The sequence below is a fragment of the Schistocerca gregaria genome, chromosome 3 (genome assembly GCF_023897955.1).
Source record: "Schistocerca gregaria isolate iqSchGreg1 chromosome 3, iqSchGreg1.2, whole genome shotgun sequence".
Classification (NCBI taxonomy): Eukaryota; Metazoa; Arthropoda; class Insecta; order Orthoptera; family Acrididae; genus Schistocerca; species Schistocerca gregaria.
Window position 1 is genome coordinate 523,926,795 of NC_064922.1, and position 12,156 is coordinate 523,938,950.

The 12,156-nt window shown below is 39.1% G+C and overlaps 1 protein-coding gene across 1 annotated transcript in view; it reads left to right on the forward strand.

The window, feature by feature from the left end:
- LOC126354470 (IQ domain-containing protein K-like) overlaps nucleotides 1-12,078 on the forward strand; it is a 56,856-nt gene extending 44,778 nt beyond the window's left edge. The window contains exons 5-6 of the mRNA XM_050004172.1: nucleotides 4,233-4,362; nucleotides 11,829-12,078. Of these exons, the coding sequence (XP_049860129.1) occupies nucleotides 4,233-4,362; nucleotides 11,829-12,014 (316 nt within the window). The 3' untranslated portion in view covers nucleotides 12,015-12,078. The remainder of the gene's footprint in view (nucleotides 1-4,232; nucleotides 4,363-11,828) is intronic.
- The last annotated feature ends 78 nt before the right edge of the window (nucleotides 12,079-12,156 follow it).

A 12,156-nucleotide genomic window follows, 5' to 3' on the forward strand; every position in this document is an offset into this window, starting at 1 on the left:
AAGCCCTCACTCAAATAGCATATGTATTTTAGCACTTGTTTGCCAAACCTCTGGGACCCTACAGTCAAACAATAGCAGCATGAACTCTACAGTTGAATGTGAGTGAGCTGTCTAGGTGGCAGATGTATGAACCAAGTCACTTAAACCATCTGTTCAGTAATAGTCATTTCTTTATTATGTCACTTGAACAAAATGATACTGTATCAACAGTTTGCATTTACAGTACTAGGCCGAGGGGAAGGCTTTGTTTTTTAGGCAGAATATATTATCATGAGGGGTAGGACAACTCATGTACCACTCCCAATAATTCTCAAACCACCTTTCAACATTTCTTTTTCTTTTGGTCAGTTTTTTGTGACCCCTCTGTGCCTGCACCATAGTCAGAGACCTGACTGCAATCTTCTTAGTGTTCTCAAAACAGTTTCGTAGTAATTTGCAGTACAGATTCAAGAGATACCAAACCACATTCAATAAACAGACCTTGCTGGAAGCAGCTACACAACAACAATGGGAAGACAACGAGATGCCAATAACATCACTACCATTCTGGGGCATTATATATTCAGACAAAAACTTCTATGGAGTTTCCATGGACATCTTCCCATCTTTATATGGCCCTTTATCTTACTGCACTACTTTAATCGATGGTTAAGGCATGTCAGACTGGTTTGAGTAGAAGAACAGAGCCCTTAAGGAAGCATCGTAACTTGATGTTATAACCAATAGTATAATCTTCATGGCAAGGGGTCCAATAAAGTGCTCCTTATTTATGGATAATTTTGCTTCTTCTTTGGTCTAGGAATAGCTGATCTTCAGTTGCAAGTGAATATCAGAAATTTAGTTGGATTTATAATATGAACAAGCTTTAAACCCCTTTTGAAAGATAAACACACATTAATGTCCAGATGAAAGTCCATCTCTACTCCTTTATATGACCCTGAAATTGATAATTAGTGTAAGTCTGTTGGGTTTTTGATAATTAGTGTAAGTCTGTTGGGTTTTTGACAATTAGTGTAAGTCTGTTGGGTTAGTGAGAACTGTATGTCTAAAGACCACTGACACTATCTTGAGGGGATCAAATTAGGCTCAGGCATCTAGACAATTAGCCCCATAGACATTTTCTGGGCAGAGACTGGCAAGCCACTACCATCCATCAAGTGACAACTACTCACAATGCCTCAGGCATACTGGTTCTTGCCTGAGTCAAAATCATCAGCATTTCATTTGGTTGACCACCCACAAACGCTAACAGTTTTTGCAAACTACTTGAAGTAGCAAAGCCATATGGGTTATACATGAAGCAAGCCCCTGTTATCCTTTGTGTTGACCAAGTCTCAGTTTTAAACCATGACTGGATTTGTCTGCCATTGTGCTAAAGATTACCAGAATTTTTTTAGAATTTCTGCATTACAAGTAGAAGAGTCCAAATGCTAATAAAAAAGGTAGTATAGTTCTCCAGTTTAAATTTTTAATTAAATCTGTGAGTATCTGTACCAAATAAATTCACTGTCTATGAATTGGATGTACATACAACCTTTAAGGCACTAAATAGGTGAGACTGATTCAAGTTACAAACTTCCTTGTGTTCATATTCCCAGAGAACAATTCAAACCATGCAGATCATGTACCCAGCGAAGTGGTCGAGTACAGTCCATCCAAGACACCCTTCTGTGCTGCTGCACCTTTGGAGGGAGATGATATTTTTCTGCGCGCAAGAACATATGGAAATCTGAGGCAACAAACTAGGGATGCAGCACCCATGTGGGTCTGTAACATCCCTACTGTGACCATTGATTGACTCCCCTTACATGCAATTGCAATGATTTCACTGTTGAAGTTAAGAGCCATACATCATTGGCAGCAAGAATGGATGTAAGGATAAGAAACTGTAGTTGATTATGCTAATTAACATGCTATATAATGGCTCATTCCAGTCACCAAGGTGTCACGTCTTGATTGGAACTGTCTCCTGATGTATGAACACACAATTTTATTAAGAAGTAGCAATCCTTAACGCAGTTCTTGCTCTCTGTTGACAGTGATGATATTCAAAGTGTCACATGGCTAACATGTTTTGTGTTGTCTTCTTAACTTCCTTCGGCTGATGTAGTTTATTTGATAACAACTTCTGTTTATGTTTAGGTACAAATTATTGTGTTGTCATTGGTCCTCACAATACAACAACAAAAACAACATCAGGAGATGTACAGTAGCTTGCAAATCAGCTCTTGAACTTTTCCTCCAATGAAGGAAGCTGGGTGGTAAGAATGAAATTTACTTCATATATGTTTCCCTGATACCGTCATCAATATCACACATTATTGGTGGTAATTAATGGAATGATACTTCATATTCACAATGCTTCAAAACTGGCACATCCAATTTGTACATTTCAAATATGTTTGAAGCTTAAACATAAATTATTTGTCTGAATGTATGTTTTCTATAACCTATGTTACTCATTTTCAGTTGGAACACGTTAAAAACACAACTTTTGTATCATCATTATTTTCATGATTTTCCCCCCTTGGTTTATGTAAATGTGTGTGTGAATGACAAATAGAAAACAAACTATAATTAAAGGTGCACAAGGTGAAAAAGTCTGAAAAAACTATAACAGTTATTTAAGTAGTGTCATAGTCAAGTTAGTCATTAGCCATGGGGCATTAGCCATGACATTAATGGATCTCAACACACTCATCAACAAGAGGCTAAAATTGTGATCTATACTATGAAAATGTGTTGTACTGACAGGCTGTTTTCACTACAGACTTTCAGTACAAGTTAGGAAACAAAAATTAATTATAAATTAACCAATAGCCAAGTAAAAATAAATATTATGCAGTTATATTAGTATATACTGATGATCCAAAAATTATGACCATCAAATTAAATGCATGTTGGTCCTCTACTGGAATACAATTCAGCAGTGATTCTGCAAGCCATGGATATGACAAGTACTTGATAGGTTTCCAGAGGTTTGTGGCACCAGATGCCTACACACACTTCTCATAATTTTCAGGCAGTTGGACTGTGGGCACAGAGCTGCCGCCTGATAGTGTCCCAGTTGGGTTTAATCAGATTCAGCTAAGCCGCATGACCAAGACATCAACATGAGTTTACTATCATGCTCTTCAAACCATTGTAGCGCGATTCTGACCTTGTGGCACTGACAGTTATCCTGCTGAAATATGCCATCGCTGTCGAGGAAGAAATCGACCATAAGCAGTTGCAGGTGTTCCCTAATATTGTTCACATAGTCCACAGCTGTCATGGTGCCCATGGAAGCCCAAGAGAATGTCATGCCTGTGTCCATAGCGAGCTGCATGTTAAGAGCAGCCGTTCGCCTGGATGACGGTGTATCTGGACATGACCATTGACCTGTTTTAGCAATAAATGGAAATCATCTGACAAGGTAACATGATTCAATTGATCTGTGGTGCAATCTCAATGATCCCGTGCCCACTGTAATCATAATTGATGATGTTGGGTGAAGTTGGGAACATGTACGGGTCCTCTGCTGCAGAACACAATGTTCAGCACTGTGCACTGAATGGCGTGCTCCAAAACACTTGTGCCTGGGCCAGCAGTGTACTCTTTCATCAGATATGCCATAAATCGCTGCCTATCCTGCTTTACAGCGTGGTCAAGCCTCCGATACCTATGTTCTGCGATGACATATGGACTTCCAACTCCTTATCACTCCCTGCTTCCACATTCTTCAACCACTTTCCAAAGATGTTCAAGACAGTATCACGTGAACAGTCGAGCAGCTTCGACATTTCCACGATACGCCCTTCCAGGCTCTGGGCCACAACAATCTGGCTTTTTTCAAAGTCGCATAAGTTGGCGGATTTCCTCATTCATGCCTCTTACTGTCACTAGATGATTCCCCATTCATCTCTTCTGTACTCATATATTTCTCTTACTGCACTACATGCACTCATTTCCACCAGGCAGCATACAGCCTCGTGGTGGACTGTGATCATAATGTTTTGGCTCATCAGTGTATATTATTACCATGGCATTTATTACTGTAGTTTGGAGCTAACTACAACAAAGAAATAAAATTCATAACATTCAGTATCATTTATACTTGATAACATATAAGCTGCAAAAAAACTGTGTGACTTAAGATTCTGCATCAAAAAGCTCTCCACAGTTAAGACTCTGCTTCTACATTTCTAGATATGCCATAAATAAATGCATAGAAAACTCAATTGTCTTTGCAGCCCAAGACCATATTTTCCTTTATCCTGGCTGTGGACACCAGAAGAAGCAGCACTTAGAATACAGGCTCAATTCCGTGGTTTTCTGGTGCGCAAGCAACCAGAAGTACAGGAGATGAGACAGTTCTGGAAGGTAAAATGTTTTCTACAGAACAAGTTTTATAGCACCTACAACTAATTTCACTTTTATGTCTTGGGCAGTGGTGAAAACACTCAAGTTGTGTATTATTCTGTCCAACTGAAACAAGAGGATTTAAACTGATGGACAGGGATATTTTGACTACAGCAAATTATCACTGCCTGTCATTTTGACTGATAGAATACTGGCTCATTCCTACATGAGTGATCAGTCAGCCAAGTGCACCTGTTTCAACCATATAAACACTTTTTATTTTTGAAGCACTTTTAATATTTCATTTCTTGACTTTATTCCACCGTCTTTGACCATTTTTCCCCCACCACTGCCATCTTGGATTTTTAAATTTCCTGCAAATGTCATCTCGCATTTTTTAAATTTCCCTCCACCACCACCTTTGATTTTTTAAATGTTCCAACTTGGACTTTTTTTTGGTGAGTGCTGCATTGCCTAGTGGCAGATGCTTGAATTGTACACCAGAGAGACTCTCCTTCTATACCAAATATGCACAGCAACAAAAAATTTGTTATTTGTTTTCCTCCTGGGGTAGCAATTTTAATAGCCAGCTGTGTATATCTGCAGAGAAACAGCTGCTTTCAAGAGAGACATTGTTTCTCCATTTACATTATAGCCCAATCCATGGACAATGATGCTTCACACAAGTTAAGACAAGGATGGGAACCGCATTATTGAAGGTTCCAGGTGGCAGTTGCGGTATGCACAAACAAAGCTTTGCACTTGATGAATGCATGTATCACAAAAAATATGTCTCTCACTTGCTAATGTAGAATTTGTCACTTACAACCACCATCAGCCATAACAACTTGCAACAAATGGAATAAAAATTCGCTAAGTAACTCACTATGATCACGTTTAATGCTCGCATTGCATACTATGTTCACAGCAGAATGCTCAGAACATTTCTGAATGCTTATTGCCTGTCAAAGAATGAGTGACATAGGTGCGCAGAACAAGCTTAAACTTGACTGTCATCATTTGTGACTCCAACTATAGTCATCTATTACCTCATACTATGCATTTATGCAACATTAAGAATTTCAGACATGTAGTCAGCTGTTTACATACTAGACAGCTCAGGAAACTATTAACCAGAACTTAAATCCTCAAGTAAAAATATTCTGATAAAGTATAGAAGAACTATCTAACAAAGGCAAGCACCCCTCCCCCCCCCCCCTCCCCATCCCACACTCACACGGAATGGAAAAATGTAATGTAGATGTAGTCAGGTGCTTTTCTTTCAAGAAAGTGATTTAAGAGTCCATGTTACACAGGTTTTTAGCAGGTTCCAAACTAGAACTATTTTTTGGCTATTTACAAGTCGCCATTCATATTCAAAATATTCAGTCCCCCCTGGTCTAGCCCCCCCTTCCTCCCCAAACAAACTATTGTATTGGTGTCATTGTACTAAGGTACTCTTCTACTTTGTTCTTGAATATCTGATGATTTATAATCTCCTGTGAAATATCTACTGGCTCTTTGTGATAGATTTTTGCACCAGAATACAAAATCCCATTTTGAACACTAGACAAGGATACTTTGAGCTACATTTTTTGTGTGTGCTTGCATTTTCTTCAAAGGAAATTGACTTACCATTTGGTGAGGAGTGTTTATAATTTATCAAAATCTCTGGCATTCTGTTATTGGCCACTCTCCTCATTTTTTGCTGCCATAATGTCCTGTTGTTCCATGAATTGAACTTTTATTAATTTTATTGGTAACCTCCATTCTACATCTACAGTAGGGTGGCCTAATTTTTCAGCTTTCTAAAATTTATTCCAATACCTGTATCTTGTTCTAGTCAACCAATATCAATGTGTGCAATATTTTAGCTCAATCACACAACTGCAAGGGAGCCTACAGTGACCACGTCATTCGGAAATTTACAACCGGAAGGTAATTTTTTCGGATTTTTTTATCTACTTCTTTTGCAATCACTTGAAGACACTCTATAGGAATTTATGCAAGACTTCCTTTATTTAATTATCACATAAAATGTATATATCTCTCCCCCCCCCCCCCCACACACACACACACACTCACACACACACACTCACACACACACACTCACACATCCAAAAGTAACTCACACCCACATGACTGCAGCCTCAGGAAACTGAAGCCACAGTTTCAGTTGCCTGAGACTGCAGTCATGTGAGTGTGAGTTGCTTTTGCATGTGTGTGTGTGTGTGTGTGTGTGTGTGTGTGTGTGTGTGTGTGTGTGTCATCTGTTTTTGATGAAGGCCTTACTGGCTGAAAGCAATATTTGTGACAATCTTTTCGTTGTGCCTGTCTGCAACTGAGCATCTCCGCTATATGGTGAGTGGCAACTTTCCTTTTCATAATATTGTTACATTCCATCCTGGATTTTCCACTGTTTGATTTTATATATATTTATTAGGCACACTTATACAATTTCACGAACCATGGACCTTTGCCCGGGTGGAGTGGCTTATGTGCCTCACCAATGAAGACTGTCCTACAATAAGTGAAACCACAGTGGAGGGATATCTGTGGAGATGTCAGACTAACCTGTTGTTCCTGAAGCAGGGCAGCAGCCTTTTAGTTGGAGGGACAACAGTCCGCATGATTTTCATTTTGAGTTTTCTGTGTTAAAGTGTTCTAACAAGGCATCCTGCTGTTTTACAGACACCACACAGGGTAAGGACCATGACAGTAGTGCCATATCTAAGCTTCAGACCCCGCTCCTCTGAAAACCAGCCCTAGGGATAAGAAAAACTGACCAGTTAAAACCGGTTTTGGTACTTTAGTTCTGAATAACTGGTATTGGTCTCTGTTACAACAGGTGTTTTTATTTTTTACTAATAACTGAGTAAAGTAACTGAAATATCAATTAGCCAAAGCAGCAGTGTTGAATTTTTCATTTCCAAATAAACATCTTTTTGTAAAATTTGCAGTGGTTTGAAATATTGTGTTGTTCTAGAAAAAGGGAAAAGTAATCAGTGCTGTTTTAATAAAATGCCAACAGAAATGAGCAAGAAACACAGTGCATAAGACTTTGCACAGCACTGCTGAGATAATGATGTCCCTATCATCATGAATTGTAGCTTAAGGCATGCGTGTATGTGCAGTGTGCAACACTTACTCTCACCTGGTCTAAGGTAGTTTCTCACTGTCGTCGTTAGACACCTGTTGAACTGCAGAATGGCACCAACCCTAGTCTGGAAATACCTTTACAAACTGGTGTACCAATGAAGTATAATGCTCCATTTGTTTAAAGGATTAAACATTTATTTGTCATAATAAAAGAGGAAGGAAATTACGGTAAGAGTAATAAATTAAAAACTTAAAATTTACTCATAGCATGTAATAAAAATAGATACCTGATCTGCTGCTCATGTTTACATAATATGCCTTTATCTGCTTTCAGCCTTCAAAAACAGACAAATCAACACAAAAATTGAGTTCTTCAACCTTAGTTTTCACTCTATAGCACTAACTATTCAAATACAAGCATGATGATACCTGAGTGTAATATGATTTTTGAGCAAAGTTTTAAAAAATTAGAAACAGTAGAATACTGCTAATTTTTTGTAGTGTTTTATCACTTATTACTTTTCAAGAAAAGTTGAGAGTTGTGGATGGATTAAGTTTTCTTTTATTTGCCTATTTAATTTAATATTTTTATTAAGGGTCTTGAAACTGAGAGTCAAAATTTTTTCAGTCTTTGTTCGATTTCTGTGTTTATTACAGGCAAAAATAGGGATAAAAAACTGAAAATTGGTTCTTTCAGAAACCAGTTATTTTGAGCAGTTTTAAGAGTGAGGTCACTTTGGCATGGAAAGGAAGTGATATAATTGAAAATCAGGTGTTTCAATGATAACTTCCACCCCTAACCAGCCCTACGGGAGGCCTGCTGCTGCTGCTCTTTGAAATACACAGTTGTAATCGGCTGGTCCCGTGTCAGCTCAGACGTCAGCTCACTGACTATTACTCTTTTCAGCATACCTCTGGCAAGTGGACAATGATACTAACAGCCAGGCCAGCACGATCACAGTTTTGTACAGGGCTGTTGCTCCTTCATCATTCCCCCTTTGATCTCGTTTGTGACAAGCAGAGCCTGTGTCTATAGTTATACAGCAGTTCTGTCTTTTGGAAACATTTACCCTAAAAGAGGCCTAGTGGAAAACATGGAATTTTGACAAGACAGTTTCCTGTTTACACTAAATGCTTCTGGAAATTAGTTGTGTAACCTTTTGTTGACTACATTCAAGTGTCGGCCATGACTAATGTTGTGACACCCATATATGACTGTCCCTTTAAGTTGTGTGAATCCTGAAGCTTTATGTTAATACTTTCACCAACACGCTTCATCCTGGACTTATAATACAAGTCAAAGAGTGACACAATCTTCATGTTAGTGTGCAGGGAATTACCAGTGATGTCCCTGCTGTCATCCTTAATGGTGTAGTTGATAATACGTTCTATTCTGCCAATACTCACTACTGTATGTGATTACCTTTACCAAGATCTTCCCCAGTGAGCCTAAATTACAGGTGACACTGCTGAGGCCTGAATTGACCTTAAAAGTATTAATTTTTGGTATTCTCATCACAGAGAGTTTTGTTCAGGTCGTCTTCATGAAATTCTTGTTATAATGTGTCCGTTAAATAGGTCCTCATGCAGTGTGATTGTAAATAGGATATGCATTGCATTCATTCAATGAGCCACGCAAGATAGTGCCTCAGATATAGACAACAACAAATGAAGACACCAATGTAACAGGTACAGGTTGCATTACGTTTTAAGTATTGTGCAGTTCATTCCTTGTTAAATACTGTTTTCCCAAGAGCAATGAGTTTTCATTATTAAACAGCAATTTGCCTGTAACTCAAATGCACGCATTGTAAACACATTTCATATGAAATATGCAGATGCCACAGTGCAAGACAGTTCAAAAATATCGAGATAATCACCCAGTTCTGGAAATCCAAATCAATTGCAGACAAGAACACAACTGGGAGACTGGACATAAATTATATGAGGTGAAGAATGTGATGATGTATCATTCCCCTTCAAAATTTTTGAAGAGGGTGTCTGTCCAATAAGATATTTCACAAGGTGGTGCTCAGAAAGCAGTGCAGAAGATAAAATCATTCATGTCATGTGCAGTGTGCAGGAACTGAAAGCACAGAAAAAAAAAAATGTGTCTAGCGAACTGTATATGGTTTTGGCCGGAATCGCAAAACTTGGCCATGTTTTATTCTGTGATAAGGTACTGCTTTACGTTAGTGAATAGTCAAAACACAAAAATTTTGTAAATCCAAAATCCATATGTCTTTCATAAAAAAGCACTGGACTGTCAGAAAATTGTAGTGTGGTGTGATATATCATGTCATCAAATAGTAGGTCCCATTTTATCTGAAACTACAGTGAATATTGTTGTGCGCCAAGACATCATTACATAGTTTATTTCACTTATTGAAGCAGGGTAACACTATTGCACGTTGCAGTAGCACAATGTCACTCATCATGTATCTAATGAAATAATTCATTTCTTAAGCAAAGTTTTTGGTGATCACATCATCTCTAAAGGATTATTGCCCCCATATTCTTTCAATTCAATGTCTCCAGACTTCTTCCTGTGAGTTCATAAAAACAGGCTTCACAATGTCAGCATGCTGTTCAAAGTAGCCTCAAACATGGTAAATACACCCCCAATCCTACCGTTATCCCCAAAAACAAGTTACAAAGGAGCATCCCCTTCATCACTAAATACCACGCAAGACTGGAACAACTAAACCACATTCTTCATCAGGGCTTTGATTATCTATCATGCCCTGAAATGAAGGAAATCCTTATCACCATTCCCACAGTGGTGTTCCATTGCCCATCCAACCTCCACAACATCCTCGTCCATTACTATGCCATTCCGAATCCCAGTCCCTTGCTGCAGGGATCATATCTATAAGGAACACTTAGAAGAGAGACCTGGACAATCCACCCACTCAGCACTTCTTATTCCGGTGCTGCCACAGGCTTATCCTACCCCATAAGAGGCCAGGCCACCCGTGAAAGCACCTATGTCATGTACTAGCTTTGCTGCTGTCATTGCACAGACTTTTTATATTTGTATGACTACCAACCAGCTGTCCACCAGGATGAATGGCCACTGCCAAACTATGACCAAGAGTAAAGTGAACCATCCTGTTCCACAACATGCAGCTAAACATAACATGCTTGATTTCAGCAGCTGCTTCACAATCTGGATCATTTGTATCCTCTCCTCCATGACCAACTTTTCTAAACTGTGCAGTTATTCTTACAAAACTTACGAAACATTCTCCACTCCCAAAATTATCCTGGCATCAACCGACAGTAGTGTACTGTCCCCCCCCCCCCCCCCCCCCCCCCCACCCACTCACCCACCCACCCAAAAGTTTCAGTCCCATCTGCCCTATCAGCTCCTCCCAATACACACCCCTCAACCTCACTGTGCACCCTCTCTGCAAATTCACCCACCAGACTTTTCTCCTTTTCTGCTCCCCATCCTCCCCTCCCTCCCCCCCCCCCCCACACACACCTCCTCTCCTCTCTCCCCTACAGGTTCCCAAAACTGCGGCTGGTAGCCTTGTCCTGTCAGCATCTAGTTCCTGCATGCTCCACCAGACAGCAATATTCTCCCCCCGTCACATGTACCCTTCTATCTCTTCACCTTCCCCGCCCCACTCTGGATTGCTGCTTTCATTCATTCATTTCTGTAGAAGTGCTTGACCAAAAGCTCAATGTGTAACAGTATTTTTGTCGTGCTTGTCTGGAACTAAATGCATCATCTTTATGGTGAATAACAATCAGTCCTTTCCAGAATATTGTTGTAAATCGAGTTTGTGCATGCATTACTGAACAGGGCAATCATTTACACCCTAGCTAATAAATACTGTATGAAAGGGTATGAAATAAAATATGTACATGCCCATGCCCACACCCACACCCACACAAATTCCCCCCACCCCAATTTCCCTCTCGTTCTCTCTCGCCCTCCCCTTCTTGATTATTTTTTGATGATTTGTGAATTTGCACCTTCAATTCATGTGCTCTCTCTATCCCTCTTCCACAATCTCTCAACAGAAGAATTTCTCTCATACTTTGTTTGGCACACAATGTTCTGTTCCAAAAGCTGTAGAACAGCAAATAATAAGTTCATTAGATCAACTGTCCCTGAAGCATAAAATGGAGTTGGCATCTGCTGTAACACTTCCTACAAACTAAAAGTATCAAGAACTTGAAATTAAAAGTAACTGTTTAATTATTCTACTGCACTTAGTACTTCTTAGTTTATTTATATAATAACTTACTGCCTAGTCATCTATATTCTTAATTACTGTGAGAGGATATTGCCACCACTGTCTGCTATAGAGAATAAACAAACAAAAAACATTAAAAAGCTATGTTAGTGCTTCAAATTAAAATCATGTTTCTTACAGGCACTGCAGGCAGAAAAAGAAGAGCAAATGAGGCAAAGAAGTGAGGAACTACGACTTGAAGCTACAGAAGCTGCAGCAGTAGCAACTAAGGAGGTGTATGAACATATTGAGACAGTCCATCAACAAATGGAAGAAGCACGTACCATGATACATGAATCTGCTGATGCAGCAATAAATACTGATTGATTTAAAACACATTGAAAAAGGAGTTGAGCAACATATTTCCAATCTACACGATTCCAATACTTGCAATTCTTTCTTATAACCTTTTTTATTCTTAACTTGTCGATCATTTTCATTTAAGGCATGGTGCAGCTGTTGTTATTTC